This window comes from Tribolium madens, unplaced genomic scaffold (assembly GCF_015345945.1).
Source record: "Tribolium madens isolate multiple individuals breed KSU strain unplaced genomic scaffold, Tmad_KSU_1.1 Scaffold_91;HRSCAF=231;Tcas5.2_LG7, whole genome shotgun sequence".
NCBI classification, from domain to species: Eukaryota; Metazoa; Arthropoda; class Insecta; order Coleoptera; family Tenebrionidae; genus Tribolium; species Tribolium madens.
The window spans coordinates 16,281,209-16,299,705 of NW_025401063.1; the positions used below are offsets into that span (position 1 = coordinate 16,281,209).

The window sequence follows — 18,497 nt, forward strand, 5'->3', positions numbered from 1 at the left end:
TCATTAATTTAGAAGTTTTAAAATCAATAACTGGACTGAACAGTTATTAGCAAAAACAAATTGTTACAATTGCTTAGCGATTGCAATATCTTGGTTGTAAAAATCTCAATAGTTTAATTTAAATATTCTTTTTTTGTAAAGATAGCCACGAGTTCAAAAAATCAGCACGTCTACCTGTTTGAATTGAATAAAAATTAATAATGAAAATATTTAATTTGTTATTTACAACTTTATCAAAAAAAAAAATGGAAGTATCAATATTTTAAAAAGTTATATTAAATAGTCTCAGGTTAGATTCGGTCTTTTCATTCCCAGTAATAGATATTTATAACAATAATATTGTTTATTTAATTATGCCATATAAAACGGCATTTATTTGTTATCTTAGTAAATAAACAACTAATTAAACATCAATTAAAATAATTTTTTATTTTAATTTTAAGTAGCAGTAAGAAGCTCTGACTGTTTTTAAATAATTTGTTATTTATTGAATTGAAAGTAAAATCGGTAACTGAGTTTTTCAGAAACAATTATCATTTGTTGGCATGAATATTATTCTAGTTTATCTATCTTAAACACTAACTAACTAAAAACGTTGTAATTTTTAAAGGGTGAACAAACTAGAGAAGATTATCCAATTTTTCAAAATTTGTAATCGAGCTCGTATCGGAATATGTATTATTGATTGCATCATACAGGCGCAGACTTTGTAAAATTACGTGAAACACTCTGTATATACATATAGATTGCATTATTGTAGGTGTAATTTTTATTAATTTTTTCGAGTGCACTGAAAGAGATGCTATTAAATACCTACGAGTCACTCTTCGGACGTTTACAGTTATCTAAATTGGGCTCATATTGTGTTCTTCCTTCTACATGCCATTAATTTATTTCGTGGCATGTAATATCACCACCGTTTTAATTGCACAATGACGGCTTCTTAGAACATCATCAATTTTCGTACTGACGGCTTTAAGGTGTGATTCAATTTTTCGGTACGTAATAAACAACGGTTCGCTACAGGAACATTTAGAACGAACTTTAAAACCGTTCAAATGTGCAATAAATCTAGTCTATTCATCGCCTAATTGCCTGGAGAGGTTTTAAACTAGATTTTATTTAAAAACTCAAGCTTACAATTTTTTTTTAAATACAAAATAATCTGTTTTGTAAACTGTTGTTAAGATTATAATGTAGGTATTTTATTAAAAAAATGCCTACCTAACCAAGAAATGCAAGAAATTAAAAATATGTTGTAGGTATTATTGTTATACGTAAATTTTATGTCAAATACATAATTATTTATGTATCAAGGAAACAAACTACAATTTTAATCCCGAGAATGTAGTTATAATGCCTAAGGCGACCGAAGGCAGGTTTATTCCAAAGATGCATTTAAAGTCTGTTTTTTTTTAAATGGAAATGCCAAACAATCTTAACGTTGGCACCACTAATAATTTTAATAAAGGAAGTTGGCACTTCCGGTCACGTCAACACAAAAAATTGTGTAAGAAAATTTAGAGAAGAAACACCAAAAAAGGAATAAATTCGGTACCGCTAACAGTTTTTAGAAATTTTAAACGAATAGTTCGCAAGCAGAAAGTTGGAAAAAGGGTCTCTTAAAATGTAGGCGCAATTTGTAATGCAGGTTTGCCAAACATTCTCAATTTTTACCAAGAAATTGACAAGAGTACAAACTAAACATGAATGAGAAAGAACCTCGGAAAGAACGCAATTAAATTAGTGACTTGTGTATCGTTTTTGAGGAACGAGTTGAAAAAGTAACAATTTTGAAACTAAAGTTGAAGAAGAATTTATAAAATGCATCAACTTTGAGCTCATTTCAATAAATTACACAAAATTTATTGCCAATCATCATAATACTTGTATCTTTGCTAAATAACTTTTTTTCCGTTTATACAGCCTTGTTCTTTGTAGCAAGAACTTTATTTCTGTCGACAACATTGTGTTTCTATCAAAACTATTAGCACTGAATTCTGTCTTTAGACCTTAGGTAATGATGTCTGTCTTAAAATATTCAATTATAGCGCTTTCAAAGAGCAAACCGGCACACAAGATTCATAAAAGTCAAAATTTTGAAAACATCTCAATTTGAAAACATAACCATAACTTTTTAACAAAATTTTCACGGACAAAAACAAAGAGCAAACAAAATTTATGGCTATGGAGACAAGCTGTTACCAGTTTTTTCACCAAAATTTTGACTTGGTAATTTCCATTTAAAGAAAAAACAGACTTTACATAAAACTTTTTTCCCAACTGATTAAATTAACAATAACATAAGAAAATGATAAATTTGTCAAATAATGTCAAATAGTTTGTTCATTCAATTGCAATTTTAAAATTAAAATCGATATTAAGGAGTTTGTTTATGTCAAAAAACACCCAAAAGATTCAATTTATTCAATTCCAGTTTTAAGAGTAAAAATCGGTATTTCATTTATTTTATTCTCAAGAGAATAGAGTATTAGATTATTAGTCAAAAACAAGGTAACATAAAGTGTCACTTTATTGTCTATTGGGAGAAAAAACCATAATTTTACCACAAAAGTTTCAAGCATTTTGTAATGTTTCTTCAAAACGATTTTCCCAATTTAGTTACTGGTTCACAAATGTGTGACCATCAAGAGCAAGGAATGAAAATTGTACCTATTAATACGAGTTTTTTTATTTATTTAAACTTTTAAATTTTTAGCTAATTTGATTGATTTACAAAAAAATAATTTCAAAATTTTAAGACCATTAGGAATGCAAAAAATTTCTTTTCGTTTTCATAATTTGAATACATTCTAAGTATGTTTTTTACTATTTTACATTTTATTTTATCTCACTTTCAAATTTTTTTATTTCAATAGTAGATTACATACCGAGGTGAGAAATGTTTCATGACCAAGGCGAAATCTAGTGAAGCGCTGCGATTAGCAATAAGCTGAAATAAAGTACTTCTATAAATATTTGAAAATTGAGGATACATTTAGGGATACATTTAGATCAATTTAGGATACAGCTTCCTTGTTTCCTCTTCTAATAGCCTGTGGCAAAAAAACTTGGAAAATTATTTTTTCAACACAAATAAAGTGCAAAATTTAAACTCTCATAACTTCGAAATTTTTATACCTAGATAAAATTTGTTTAACATTTTTTCCATGTTTCTAGTATCTTACCTTATATGCCATTTCTCTCTGCGAGTTCTGGCGCACCCTGTATACAAGACATAGAATAGTTTCATTGCTTTTGCAGCAGGGCGTAATAGTACTCTTTTACAATAAATCCCTTCATCACATCATCACATTGTATTCAGAAGAGAATTGTTTAGGATATTTTTATGAGGATTAAGCTTGGTAGCAGGCCATTTCGGGTTTATCAGAAGGTGATGAGTTGATGATACTTATAAAATGATTAACTGTGTTTTCAAATATTTCTAGAACTACTTACTTTACGATGAAGTAACGACCACTAAGGTATCTATACTACTTTATTCACAATTATCTTTCTTAAAGAACAGAAAATCAATAAAGAATTTGTCAAATTTTAAAAAACATGACATAATATGACAGTTCAGGTTGGAAAGTGGTCATTTCCCAAATTCCCAACCCGAATTGTCATGAAATTTCAAATGATAATGATTTCAAAAGAAATGTCATACTTACTCATAATTTTTTACACCATTTTTCTCCTTGTAAATTTAATATTGTATTATACAATATACTCGAATGTGTACCTAATAAGGGCCGAAGTTCGAAGAATATACAGGGTGATAAAAAAAGGCGCCCACGATTGAAACAGGCGCGTCCTTTTTTATTGAAACATTGTGACCATCATTCCAAAAATAGTCTAAATAGATATTTTTTTAAATTTAAACAGTTTGTCTAACAACACAAAGCGGCAATATTGCACAATTTTCTTTTACTAAAAAACTATTGCACTCAGGTAAAACTGTAAAGTTTACATAATTTTATTATTCCAATACGATACGACCGAAAGGTATCTAATGATTTTAATTAATTTTTTTAATCTTTGACTTTTTGACTTTAATCGTTCAAATTTCACAGAAGTAACAACATTGAAAATTGTTTTTTTCGTTGCTACCGTTTCCAATAATTGAATATTACTTGGACATTTTCTGTTCCTAGGATATTTGCAATGTTGCAACATTGATAAATTTTCTTTGGGGCCAAGAAATGGTATCCTAACATCTTCAATAAAGTTTATTTCGATAAACTTTTTACACATTTTTTTAAGAACACCGTCAACTGTATCAAAATCTAGACTTTAACAATGAAATTATTTTAAAACTGTTAATTATACAGGGTTATTCATAAATATGAAGCAATATTTGAACCTCAAAAATGACCTATAAAATGATGTTAATTTAAATAATAACTCGTGTCCTATTTCTACTGATAAGAATTTTACAGCCCTCGGAATGTGGGTATGGAAATTTGATTTTTTTGTAATAACTTTGGAACTATTTGACCAAATATTATAAAATTTGGAACATTTCCCTGTGACAACATACCCTTTAAACTGGTAATCACGAAAACCGGATCCATCCACTCAATTTCCGGTTCCAGCAGTTGCAGGTCACATTTTCTGTGTTTTTCCATTTTTTTGCTCTCTTAACACCAATTTTTTATTGCCCAAATAGATAGAGTAATCAATTCCGAATAAAAAACGCATAAACTTTAATACCCGTAAAATGGACCGTTTCAAAGATATTTTAATTTAAACTGAGGACTGCACAACGCTGAAACCAAAAAGTAGGGATTTTGAATGGATGATATCCTCGGTAACAAATGACCATGGTCTCACTAATCGCTGTCAGGCATCTGTCAACTTTGACATTGGACGATTATTAGACAATTAATCGAAAATATTTAATAAAAGAGTTTACCTCAGATTCCAAACATAACTTAGAATAAATCCAAATGGATTTCGTAGCATTTAATTCATAAAAAATTCACAAAAATTTATCGTCAAAGTTAACAGATGCCTGGCAGGGATTTATGTGACCATGGTCATTGGTTGCCGTGGATATCATTTATTCAAAATCCCTATTTTTTGATTTCAGCGTTGTGCAGTCCTCAGTTTAAATTAAAATATCTTTGAAACGGTCCATTTTAGGGGTAGTAAAGGTTATCCGTTTTTTAATTGAAATTGATTACTCTATCTATTTGGGCAATAAAAAATTAGTGTTAAGAGAGCAAAAAAATGGAAAAACACAGAAAATGTGACCTGCAACTGCTGGAATCGGAAATTGAGTGGATGTATCCGGTTTTCGTGATTACCAGTTCAAAAGGTCTGTTGTCACAAGGAAATGTTCCAAATTTTATAATATTTGGTCAAATTGTTCCAAAGTTATTACAAGAAAATCAAATTTCCATACCCACATTCCGAGGGCTGTAAAATTCTTATCAGTAGAGATAGGACACGAGTTATTATTTAAATTAACATCATTTTATAGGTCATTTTTGAGGTTCAAATATTGCTTCATATTTATGAATAACCCTGTATAGATTTCTCTTTTCTAAAAAGGAAAGTCTATATCTTACTGAAAACAGCACAAATCCAATTTTGGTCTTCGAATTCGTCTTTAATAAAAGATCACTTATAACGTGTGGGTTAACACTGGCGCCTTTTTGTATAAAACTTGGTTTCTCTTTCAAATTTCCTGTTTTTTTTATTATTTTTTTAATGATTATCCTAAAATTTCCAACATTACGAGTTCACTTTTGTTATAACACTGTTTGGACAAATAAATAAAATATAGTTTCTCTCACGAATTTCCTGTTTTTCGGTTCAGACACAACTTCTTTTAATTCTTTATTTATTTTAATGATAGAAAATTGGTTATAATTATGTATCAGAATGTTAAAACTTGATCATGTTGCAGAGTCAGCTGGGCCATGGTGCCGGTTTTCCGTATAGCTCGGCGCCAGGCGGCGGCCGACCCGACTACTCCGTGTCGACCCAGCAGCGCCCCCACGACGACCCCCTGTCGCTCCACCAGGCTTTGGGACAGGCGGTCGAGGAGGCCCAGGGTGGCATCGACGACAACACCGGTTTCATATCCGACTTACCTCTCCTAAAAGGTAAGCCTAACAACACTCGCCAATTGAAATTAAAAAGGGTGTCGCTTGTATTATTACCATGACAGATGCAAACACGCCTCTAAACAAACCCCCGTGGCGCCTCTTTTATTGTAATTCTTTGTTCCAGGTATGAAAGGGGGCAAGGACCACGGCGGAGGCGCGATGGTGTCACCCAGCGACGTCTTTTGTTCGGTTCCGGGGCGGCTGTCCCTCCTCTCCTCAACCTCAAAGTACAAAGTAACAGTAGGTGAAGTACAACGGCGTTTGTCGCCCCCAGAGTGTCTCAACGCGTCGCTACTGGGGGGCGTCTTGCGACGGGCAAAGAGCAAGAACGGGGGGCGCATCCTGCGGGAGAAGTTGGAGAAGATCGGGCTTAATCTCCCAGCAGGAAGGCGGAAAGCCGCCAATGTGACTCTTTTGACGTCACTGGTGGAGGGCGAGGCTATCCACTTGGCGCGCGATTTTGGCTACGTGTGCGAGACGGAATTTCCTGCGAGACAGGTGGCGGAGTACCTGCTGAGGCAGCACGGGGAGACGCCCCGCAGGAAGGAGCTGCTTCAAGCCACCAAACAGATCACCAAGGAACTAATGGATCTCCTCAATCAGGATCGGTCACCGCTGTGCAATACGAGGCCTCAGATCCTCCTCGACCCCTCGATACAACGACACTTGACGCACTTTTCGCTCATTAGCCACGGGTTTGGCAGTCCGGCCATAGTGGCGGCGCTCACCGCCATCCAGAACTTTTTAAGTGAATCGTTGAAACATTTAGATAAAGTGTTTCCCAACCAAAATACACAACAAGGACAGGCCATGTTAGTTACTTCGTCGCTTGACAAAGCCAAATTAGAGGACAAGAAGTGACCATTTAATAAACTTTTATGTGTTGTGATCTGAAGATTACGCTACTAATCTCGTGGATATAGCGTCGTCTACTTTGTTTAAGACTTTGTTATAAGTATTATTGTAATTGTTTTTTATTGTAATTATGCTGATTGATATGAAATATATTTTTTTCAAACAGTGCCAATGCCGACAATGTATTCTATATTACGTATGCAAATTTGGGTAAAGAATAAAACACAACTCCAACCAAAATCTCTCATTCGTAACCCATACGTCCCATTATGATTAAGTTAACAAATCACTTCTTATGGAAGCTAATTTAGCCCAGTCAAATTTGACAAAAATAGGGCAATTGGTGGAAAAAAATTCTAGAGAGTTGGAATTCTTTTTAAACGCTTTCTTTATTCTTGGGTAGACATATATTAAAAGTCCCCGAAGATGAGGGACGATCTCAAGGAGGGAGAGGGGGCTAAAGATGTCTTTTTTTTTGTTTATATCTCGGAAACTATTGCTCCTAAAGTTTTTTGTCTGCTTATCAAAATTAAAGCCTACAAAATTTGCTACAAAAATGGTCCTTTGCATTTTTGTTGTAAGACTAACTGTAAGCGAGTTATGGGGCTGACAAAAAACATCATTTAAAAAAATGTGTTTTATCCGCATTTAAAACAGAATTAATCTTGTGACTTGAAAAAACGGAAAGCAAATTGAATTTATTGGGTGCAACACTTTTAGAGAGACTATAAAGTCTTCTGAGTCGTCCTCATATGCTGCATTTTCGTCTTCAACTTAAATATTGAAAACCGAATTACAGTCTTGTTCAGTACAATATTAATAAATAGATTATTTAATACCGATGATTTGAATAAAGCTTACAGTAAATTGAATGTATTGGATCCAAAAGTTTATTAGAAGGTGCCACGAGGGTCTATCAAGTCTTCCGAGTCTTCCTTATATGCTGAACTAACATTTACCTGTGACTTTGTCCGCGTGTATTTCTGATATAAAATGGGAAAAAGCCCGTTCACAAAACCATTCCATAGGCTCAGATACTCTATAAAGCTAGATAATTACCTATGTTATGTATAATTCCGTTATAGTAGTCTCGTTCTTCGCATGAGCTATGTTTATGGATAAATATTAAATGTTGATTTTCATAAAGTGTCGTCTCAGTGCACTTCTGCACTCTCAAAATTCGAAATTTCATGTTTCTAATTTTGTTTTTAAGCGTTTAAACTCTATTTTATTTCATTAAAATTTGAAAAGTGCACTTCTACACTCTCTAAGGATCATATTTTTCAATTTTTATGTTTTAATATTCCTTTAAATGTGTACACTGTTTCATACCCTTAAAAACTAATTTTAGAAAAATCTGATTTTAGTGCCCCTTTACACATCTAAAGAATTTTATGYTTATATCTTTGTTTAAACATTTACACCCCATTTAACCCCCTTACAGATTGATTCTCTCTTTCATCCAAAATTGTTATTTATATCTCCATTTAAATGTTTACACCCGAGTCACCTTTCAGGCAGACCAGCTTAGCTTACACATATAAATACTAATGAAATGTGTTTCAAAGGATTTTTAATGCAATTTTATGTAGACTCCAAACTTTTGAAGCCTACGGTTAGTGCTACGACAAAAATGAATAGGACCATTTTTGTAGGAAATTTTGATGCAGAAATAGACATCTACAGAAAATTCTGCATAAATTACATAAGCGATGAGTTTGTATTTATAGACCCTCATGACTCCCCCTTCCTTTAATGAAGTATTGGACCCAATAAATTCAATTTACTGTCAGTTTTTTTTTAATTACAAGACTAATTCTGTTTTAAATGGAGATAAAGCACATTTTTTAAAATGATGTTTTTTGTCAGCCCTACAGCAAAAATGCAAACGATCATTTTTGTAGGAAATTTTGTAGGCTTTAATTTTAATAAGCAGGCAAAAACCGTTAGGAGCAATAGTTTCCGAGATATAAGCAAGAAAACAAAAAAAGACACTTTTAACCCCCTCCCCCTCCTCGAGCTCGCCCCCCACTTGCGGGGACTTTTGATATATGTCTACCCAAGTGTAAAAAAAGCGTTTAAAATAAATTCCAACTCTAGGATTTTTTTCCACCGATTTGTCTAATTTGACTGGGCTAATTGTAAACAACTTTAACGGAAGTTTACATTTGACCCAATATTTTTCACTATATCTTCCATTACACTGTGAAGTAATAATAAGTCTTACATGTACCTACGACATGGGTCACCAGCGAGGGTATCACTCGGGCGGAACATAAATTACTTTCATAGAAAATTACAAAAAAATATATTAACAACAACTTATTTACTACTTAGTCTAATTACATGGGTAATTATTAAACTTTATCCTTTTGCAATAGCGTAGAAAACAAGAAGTTGTACATAAAAATGTGTAGGAATTCCAAATAATATTAAAAAAAATAGTTTTCATTGTATTTTGAGTTGCCTAAGCTTAACCTATTCAAATCCAAGATTTATAAAGTAAAAAGGTTGATTGGTACCTTGGAGTGAGAGACACTAAAGAGCGAGTAAGATGGCTATATGATGAAGTCAGTGGAGTTTTGCTCGATTGCAGCCTGCCAGGGTTGCCAGGTCTTAGAATTTTGTCCTAATCTAGGGATTTTTAAAAGGGATTTTTTCAGTTTATTACACAAAATCTAGGGATTTTTTTAGAATTTTGAAACAATTTTTTGGGAGACGCTTTTTGTTTGTTTTTGTGTTCAATTATGAAGATGACTATAATTTTTCGGGAAAGAATTACTGTCTATTTAACACAGGTAAATCCAAAAAAGTTGAGCAAGAAAATACGTAACTCCCGAACTCCTCATTAATGACTTATACGAAAGTAAGTATATCATATATCCACTAACCACGTGATATCTCCAGGTTATAAATATACCTTTGAGCATTTTTACACTCAATTTTCTATATTTCTTTTTGCAATTACGGTTTAAAATACCTAATATGTACAGAAAAATTGTAAAAGTTTTGTGCATTTATGTAAATTGGAGTGTGTTAATAACAAATTTAGCATTTAGTTTGTTCAGAATATACAGGGTCCGTCAGACTCGCGCCCCAGAGAAAAATGCCATATAAGGTAAGATATAATTTTAAATTTAAAAAAAAAATAAATTTCGAAGTTATGAGAGTTTAAATTTTGTCCTTCGACTCTATTTATTTCTGTTGGAAAAATAATTTTCCAACTTTTTTTGCTACAGGCTAGTAGAAGAGGAAACAAGGAAGCTATATCCTAAATTGTAACTCTGTTCAACGTTATTTGTGGTATTTATTAGCAAAATTTTTGTACCTTCAATAAATAATTGTAAAAAAAACATATACAAGATAATCAGTATCATTAAATAGACATAAAAAATATCAAATATCAAAAAATAAATGTCAAAATTTTTTGCCAGATGGAATTTTTTTAATATTTTTTTCATGTTCCTGGTATCTTATCTTACTTGAAAATTTTCTCTGGGGCGCGAGTTCTGGCGCATCCTGTATTTTACATTAATTGAGAAAGTTATGTTTCATTTGTTATATCATTTGTTTAATCAAAAATGTTTAAAGAAACTTTGTTTGAAATTCTTATTTTGTTATGCAATCCAATAAATACCTTAAATTTAAATGGATTTGGCAATGCCTAGGGATTTCTAGGGATTTTTGACAACTAAATCTAGGGATTACAAAAAAATTTCATGTGGCAACACTCATTAGTTATATTGATCGATTTTAAAGTTTTTTCAAATTTTTGTCGAGATTTTGGTCGATTTTTGATACCATTGGAAAGAAAATTTAATTTTCTATTATATACAAAAAAGGTCAGTGTTGTACGACAAATAGTTATCGAGAAAATTTCTGATAAACTAATCAAAGAAAAAATGAATAAAATTATAAATTAAACTATTGCAAGTTTTAACACAATAAATTTATATTTTTTATCAATGTATATATTGTATTTATTTTACCTTTAATAAAAAATATTTTATCAGTATTTATTGTACGGAATTCTAGTTTTTTAACTTTATTTTTGAACGAAACCTCCAGTGACGTCAATTCGCGCTAATAATGCGCACACGTGATTGGTGCAAAGTTACGAGACAACCTTCTTACTTTATAAATCTTGATACAAATCTAATGAAATTCTATTCACGAATTCCGGACTTGTTCTATGATTCCGGACTTCTTAAAAAACAACATAACCTCAACTTATTTTTAAATTATCTTAATTTTTGTCAGTGCTTTTAGAATATGCCTCCTAAGGCTGGAAAAGGGGCTTCGAAAGGGACCGCCAAAGGCTCGAAGGGTGACGACTCGGGTGAAAAATCTAAAGAGAAAAAAGGGGGCACTGCCGTGAAAGTGCGCCACATTCTGTGTGAGAAACAAGGCAAATGTCTTGAAGCCTTAGAAAAATTAAAATCCGGCCAAAAATTCCCCGAAGTGGCTGCTGCATACAGTGAAGACAAGGCGAGACAAGGGGGTGACTTGGGTTGGATGACTAGAGGCTCAATGGTGGGGCCATTTCAAGATGCTGCGTTTGCGCTGCCCATCTCGACTGTAAATAACCCCATTTATACCGATCCTCCTGTTAAAACGAAGTTTGGATATCATATTATTATGGTTGAAGGGAAGAAATGAACTGTTTTAGAGTTAAGTCTTTTTCACTGTTGTAATAAAAGTAAAAAACTTTGTCAAGAAGAAATTACCACCAAGGATTTGAACTTTTGGGAAAATTAGTTTTTTTTATGTTTTTGTATCTAGAATTTCAGAAGTAATTTTGAATGCTTGGTTGGTTACCCCTTCGATATCTTTTGTTTGTCACCAAAAACCAACCTAACCAAATGTATGGAAACCTATTCACGAATATCCCTAAATCCTAGGCAGTAATTTCTTGTTGATACGACAATAAATAAAAATGATGAATTTGAATTGGAGGCAATTACAGTTTCCTGTGTTAACACCTCTTCCGGTATTGACGTTTCTTTGACAAGCAGAGCGCGCTTCGATCACTTGTGAAACGAGAATGGCGTGTTTGGGTTAGGTATATAAGCGGAAAATTCACAATTTCAATTTTAATGACTCGAATAATGAACAAAAATCAAGTTAAATAAACTCAACACAGTGTTTATTATTGTAGAGTTTTAAACATATACAATAACAACAATGGAGGTCGAATATCTAACGAAAGAACAATTGGAAGGTTTTGATAAGTACAAGGTAAGTTATTAACATTATAATTAAACTAAAACAAGAACAATGCATGTTGCACTAAAGCAAATCAATAGGAAACTCTAATTACATTGTGCGATTTTAAACCAAATGTAAAAGGTCATTCATTGAACTTTAGATTTGTAGCGCTTGAAATCATCGTTTTTTTTTCTTAATTCAACTAATTTAATTATAATTATTCGAGTCGATCAATGAAATGTTGTGGTAAAACAGATGCTTGATACTTCAAGATGTTTGGACTTATCAAAGTTAGATTTCCTAACCAATAGTTTATCATTTCTTATCAGTGAACTATTTAGGATGTGGTATCCACCAATTATACATCTTTCAGATTATAGAACTACGTTATAATTTTAAACATATCATTTTTACCAAACCAATTATAAACAAAACAAAATGTAAACACCGGAATTACACCTTATTTATTCCCATTCATATCTTGATATTTTATGGCAAATTACTGGAATTTTTTTATCTTAATTGCTTCAAATCATCACGAGACTCATCCGCCTATGGCAAACAAATTTAACAATAGGACAACTCTTCCATGGAACTTCAGGAAGCACCCTTTGTCAAACATAACATAAAAATTATTTTGTTGAAATTTAGTTGTGGGTGATTCTATTGTCAAAATGGACTTTATCTGATAATAGAAGTGCAAAAATTGGATTGTTATTCAGATTTTTAATTTCAGTCTTAAATTTATGATCATTCTGTCCCCATAAATTTATCAAATAAACACAATTTTTATGGTTTACCACAAATAAATTTTAATTCCAGTACAGTTGCAAAGACACTGGCCCTCTCAGCATTTACGTCATGCACCCCTTCTGGAACTGGTTAGTTCAAGTATGTACCCCCAACCCCTCATTCCCCAGAATAACACAATATTTTCCAGTTTTTCCCCCGTTGGGTGGCCCCAAACTTGATGACTTTCTCAGGATTTATTCTCGCTGTTGTAACATTTTTACTATTCACTTGGAAGGATTACAGTTTTTACGCTTCCGACCCGGACCATCCAGAATACCCAGCGCTCCCCCAATGGACGTTTACAGTGGCAGCTTTATTTTTATTTTTAGCGTACACTTTAGGTAAAAAATGCCCAAATAAAAAACACAAAAATTAATTTGAGTGAATAGATGGCATCGATGGGAAGCAAGCCCGCAGGACCGGCTCCAGTGGCCCCCTGGGAGAATTATTTGATCACGGGTTGGATTCTTTCACAGCCGGATTGATTCCGGTCTCCGCGTATTCTCTTTTCGGTCGCGGTTCCAAATACAGCATCATTCCATTTCGAATGTTTTTCATCTTGTGGAATATTTTATACAATTTTTATTTGTCCCATTGGGAGAAGTACAATACGGGTGTCTTATTCTTGCCTTGGGGCTACGATTTCTCAATGTGCGGAACCATTTTAATGTTTCTAATAGCCGGGGTTTGTATTCCTAAATAATCAAATTCAAATAAAGTGATTTGATTTAAGGTCACGGGACACGAAAGTTGGCAGTTTGTTTTACCTGGGGGAATCACAACAGGCCTCATGTTTGAAATTTTGATATACAACATGGCTCTGGTCACAAATATACCTGTCATACTTTACAATATTTATATATCCTATAAGGACAAAACTGGACATATGAGAACGTTTGGTGAAGCGATGAGGCCTCTAGTTCCTGTCACACTGTTTTTTTTTCTTACTTTAATGTGGGTCATATATTCACCTGGAAATATTATTGAGAGGGATCCCAGAGCAGTTTTTGTTATAATTAGTACGATTTTTTCAAATATTTGCGTAAGGATTTAATTGTAATCGAAATACATTTCAATGTTTGCCTTTTAGTGCCGACTAATCGTGGCTCAGATGAGCAATACAAGATGTGAAATTTTTAATTGGATTTTGGTTCCTACAACTTTTATTATTTTCCTTTGCATCTGGATGAATAGCCCTATGATTGAGCTGTTACTGACGTACATTCTATGTATTTTAAGTACAAGTGCACATATCCATTACGGAACTCATGTTGTAAGTACATGACTGATAAGAAAATTGTGATACTAATATAGAATTTTAGGTGCAGCAAATGTGTAAACACTTCCGAATCAATTGTTTTAGTATACAGAAACCCTCAGATTGACTAGTTACAGACATCGCCTGATTTTGCTGTATTTCAAGCATTTATTTATTTTTAAGAATCCATCTTACATCACAGTCAAAAAAATTGTGTTATTAATTATTAGGTGTCTGGCTTTACCCAAAGACTATTTTCGCTTTTGAATAATTTATATTTATTGTAAATATGACAAGGAAAATACTCAAAACAGAAACATGCCTGTAATTTTACTTTTTAAATAAAATTAACATGTGCCATTGTGATCATTTCAAATTACAACAATCATATCACTAGTACATACTATGAAAAAACTTTGTTAAATGTTTTTCATTTTGAAAAATAAATGTTGCAAAAATTAATTTGCTTTAAACCTGTTAATATATTCCTGTTTGATGTGTTCTCGCTCTGCAACGGGGGGTAAATCGGGAGTTATACCTTTTTTTCTTCGATCCTTTTTTACAAAGTTCTAAAGAGAGAAACTTAGTGTTTTCAAAGATACAAGTCCAAAGTGCATACCCAGAAAGACTTACAAGTTTTGTAATTCTCTATATGTAACTGACAAGCTTCCTTGTCAAAATTATTCTTGTGAAAACACTTGTACGTCTGTTCTTGCTCTTTGAGACAGGGGTTTAGTCTTTCAGCATCGTAATTTCTCATTTTTTTCTGTTATGAAACTTGAAGAGTTAAAAGTAGGGTTATGTCACCGTGTTAGGGAATTTGAAGTTTAACAGTCACAAAAAACGTTATAAATCTATTTATTTATTTTACAATATGTGAAGCAAAAAGACGCCAAAGTGGTCGTCCAATCGTTTACTTTTTTAAAATTTTAGGAGATTTAACATTTAAATTACAACAAGTTTGAGTTTTTGTACCTTGAAATTTATTTAAATTAGTTTAGGGTGTTGTTGGTACGCCTGCGTTTGATGACTAAATTCACCATTACAGTCTGGGTTGCAAGAAATTCTTCCAATGTAAATAAATTGGAATTTCATTAGTTTATTACGTTTTTAAGTTAATTCCTTTCTTTTTTTGTTACATTAATATTTGAATGTGTATTTAGTGATAAGAAAAGTGTTGTAACAAGATTTTTTTCAATGCCCGAAAATGTCCAAAAACAAGATTGATATAAAAAGTGTGCTCAATAACAAAATAGAAGTTAAAAGCAAAGTAAGTACTTTTCCACGTCTTTATTGAACAATTTGTCAATGGATTTTTGATTAAAAATGGACGTTTATCCATATTAGCACTTAATAACGACTTTCTATGCCTGTTAAGGAATGAGAGCATGAATCATTAAATCGCTTTATTATTTAATTGATTCTTTGTAGTTTGATGCCGAGTTTCGTCGATTCTCGGTGCAGAGAGATCCTCAAGCTCGTTTTGAAGAATTTCGGGCTTTATTAGAACGTTTACACCGTTTGCAAGACATCGCATTTTTGGTTTCCTATATTGACCCCAGTGACCAAGATTTGCTACCAATTAACAATGATGATAACCTACGGAGAGCCTTAGCGAATGCAAAACCTCTTCTGAGAGTGATTATCCAAAGAAAAGGTTCACTCATGAAATATTTATTGATCAAATGATAATTATAAATCTTGTAGGTGATAGTCTTGAAGAACTGAACGGATACGGGACTATTAAGCCGCGAAATTTAATATCTAGTATATTAGGGGGCACCCCCGGACGAACAAAAACTTTGGCAATATCGAACCCCCATGATTTTCGCCAAGTATCATCCATAATAGATGTAGATATAGTACCTGAGACTTGCAGACGCGTCAGACTGTTGAAACACGGCTCTGATAAACCACTCGGATTTTATATCAGGGACGGGACAAGTGTGCGAGTCACCCAAAGTGGTGAGTATTTAATAGCCCAGTCAAATTAGACAAATCGGTGGAAAAAAATCCTAGAGTTGGAATTTTTTTAAACGCTTTCCTTACACTTGGGTGTACATACAGGTTGTTCGGTCCAAGTCGCCCCGACTGATAACACCTAAACTTATTTCTTTTTTTCAAAAAGTAAATACAGGGTGAATATAAAGTATGGAACCAAGCAGTTTTATTTTTAATCATTTGCCCCCAGAAAATAATTAATATAAATTAAAGTAATATAAAAAATGTGATCGTATTTTCATAACGAAATTTTATTTTGTTTTTGAGTTATGCGATTTTTTTTGTCAAAATTGCAATTTTTGTGAAAAATTTTTTTTGAAAAAATTAAATATAAAGCAGATAGTTGTAATCCTTAGAGTATAGCTTTTATGAGAAAAATTATTTTATAGTGGGTTGCTATTTAAAAAAATATTTTTTTTTGTAGAACTCATAAACAAAAGGAAATATCGAAAAATTTTATTCTTGTAAATCATCACATTTTTATAGTACTTTATCACCATCAATTAGTTTTTTCAAAAAATAAATAGTTTAAGCAAAAAACGTTTGGTTCCATACTTTTTATTCACCTGGTATGTAAGTAATAATATTCATTCTTGGCTTTCTTAATAAATGTATTAAATTTTTTTAGCATATGTGGTGTTGCCGGAAATGCTACCAAATTTAGTTTTTCAAATAGAACACCTATGTTTTTTTTCCTCCAAACAATAATAATTGACATGAAAAATACTGTAAACCACTATTTATTACATTTTGCGTAACACAATGCAATCAAAAAACATTTTAGATCTTAGAATTTTATAAGGAAATTGGTCGCGTAGCCTGATTTTTAATTTTAATGGAAAGGTGTGAATAAAAAAACTGCTTAGATATAGTTTAATTAATTGTAGGTTTGACAAATCTAATTAGTCAGTTGATGAGCGAGTTCTCTTATGGAAACTCTTGGATTTTCTTCGACTGATAACAGAACATTCAGATTTCTATTTTCTTGTTCTTCAACCACAGGTTTTTTTAGTTTTAAGAAGCGAATCTGTTCGTCTCAGTTGTGTTTCAATTCGACTAAATTTCCAACGATTTGGGTAAACTCTATTTGAGTATTTTTCTCTAAACTGTCTTTCAGCTTCTGCTCTATTTTTATTGCACTTAAAAAACACTTCGAGCTGATCTACCAATTCGTAATTAATATCATCCATTATTAAAGATCTCAATAAGATTTATTGACAAATTAGGCTTTTTCAAAATTACAATTAAACGGTATCCAAGCATATTGCTTTTTTGCATGAATACCTTGACAAGTAAAATCCGCCTACGTTGCAAAATTTGCAATAAAATTTAAAAATTTAAATTGTTTTCTGAGTGCATTACGTAAAGTAAAATGTTATAAATAGTAATTTACCGTATTTTTCATGCCAACTGTTTCGAACAAAAAAACATGGGTGTTCCATTTGAAAAACTAGATTTGGTAGCATTTCCGGCTACACCGGATCTTCTTATCAAAATTAAAGCTTACAAAATTTCCTACAAAAATGGTCCTTTGCATTTTTGTTGTAGGACTAACCGTAAGCGAGTTATAGGACAGAAAAAAAACATCATTTAAAAAAATGTGCTTTATCTGCATTTAAAACAGAATTAGTCTTGTAATTAAAAAAAAAATTGACAATTAAATTGAATTTACTGGATCCAATACTTCATTAAAGAAAGGGGGGAGTCACGAGGGTCTATAAATACAAACTCATCGTTTATGTAATTTATCAATTATCAAAAATTATTTTGAAACATTCGGGAAACTCCTGATGAACCGACTTCTCTAAAACTTCTTCACAGGTATTCTTCCTTCTCAACTTTTTCTTCGATCTGATACAGATTAACAAACCGATAAATGAATTTTAGAGCTTGAAAACACTAGTTTTAGTAATGCACTAGCATTATCCTTATGAAACAAAGAAGCAAGTGAGAGTGAGAGACCAGAAAAACATGAAGAAGTACGCAAGTTTCTTTATTTACTATAATGCAAAATTAACAGAAAAATGTACTTTTTAGAAAGTGAGTCACGTTATGTTGAAATTAGTTGATATTATTGACAAACCACATGATTCCCCAGAAGACCAGCCCACAAATTCACCAAAAAGCGTTGCTGAAATGCCCTCGGAATTAAAACATTAGCAAAAATGCTAATTTTTCGTACTAAATACAAACATCGCAACATTCTTCTAGATTTTTTAATGAAAAAGCAGCTAAGGGGTTATAGTAAGCTCATGTGAGTGGAA

General features: G+C 32.3%; 5 protein-coding genes and 1 long non-coding RNA gene across 7 annotated transcripts in view; 5 read left to right on the forward strand and 1 right to left on the reverse strand.

The window, feature by feature from the left end:
* The window catches only part of LOC123010850 (transcription factor AP-2-epsilon), a 64,838-nt gene extending 57,697 nt beyond the window's left edge, over positions 1-7,141 (forward strand). For both annotated transcript variants that reach the window (XM_044408011.1, XM_044408010.1), the window contains exons 3-4: positions 5,918-6,116; positions 6,244-7,141. In XM_044408011.1, coding sequence (XP_044263946.1) covers positions 5,918-6,116; positions 6,244-6,980 — 936 coding nt within the window. In that variant the 3' untranslated portion in view covers positions 6,981-7,141. The remainder of the gene's footprint in view (positions 1-5,917; positions 6,117-6,243) is intronic.
* Positions 7,142-11,146: 4,005 nt separating this feature from the next.
* LOC123011238 (peptidyl-prolyl cis-trans isomerase NIMA-interacting 4) lies at positions 11,147-11,708 on the forward strand. Its single transcript, XM_044408594.1, has one exon. The coding sequence runs from the start codon at positions 11,247-11,249 to the stop codon at positions 11,631-11,633; it is 387 nt and encodes a 128-aa protein (XP_044264529.1). The 5' UTR covers positions 11,147-11,246; the 3' UTR covers positions 11,634-11,708.
* A 271-nt stretch (positions 11,709-11,979) lies between these two features.
* Positions 11,980-14,598, forward strand: LOC123010650 (ethanolaminephosphotransferase 1-like). Its single transcript, XM_044407719.1, has 7 exons — positions 11,980-12,212; positions 13,005-13,073; positions 13,123-13,315; positions 13,364-13,659; positions 13,708-14,016; positions 14,065-14,247; positions 14,297-14,598. Exons 1-7 carry the CDS (start codon positions 12,159-12,161, stop codon positions 14,357-14,359), a joined length of 1,167 nt encoding a protein of 388 aa, XP_044263654.1. The 5' UTR covers positions 11,980-12,158; the 3' UTR covers positions 14,360-14,598.
* On the reverse strand, positions 14,487-15,046 carry LOC123010651 (coiled-coil-helix-coiled-coil-helix domain-containing protein 7). The gene is made up of 2 exons (XM_044407720.1): positions 14,852-15,046; positions 14,487-14,801 (listed from the first exon to the last, which is right to left on the reverse strand). Exons 1-2 carry the CDS (start codon positions 14,990-14,992, stop codon positions 14,691-14,693), a joined length of 252 nt encoding a protein of 83 aa, XP_044263655.1. The 5' UTR covers positions 14,993-15,046; the 3' UTR covers positions 14,487-14,690.
* Positions 15,047-15,267: 221 nt separating this feature from the next.
* LOC123010813 (partitioning defective 6 homolog beta) overlaps positions 15,268-18,497 on the forward strand; it is a 6,947-nt gene continuing 3,717 nt past the window's right edge. The window contains exons 1-3 of the mRNA XM_044407948.1: positions 15,268-15,502; positions 15,664-15,889; positions 15,940-16,197. Coding sequence (XP_044263883.1) covers positions 15,440-15,502; positions 15,664-15,889; positions 15,940-16,197 — 547 coding nt within the window. The 5' untranslated portion in view covers positions 15,268-15,439. The remainder of the gene's footprint in view (positions 15,503-15,663; positions 15,890-15,939; positions 16,198-18,497) is intronic.
* LOC123010814 lies at positions 17,791-18,463 on the forward strand. The gene is made up of 3 exons (XR_006413112.1): positions 17,791-18,054; positions 18,121-18,212; positions 18,271-18,463. It is a non-coding gene; the product is annotated as an uncharacterized LOC123010814 (long non-coding RNA).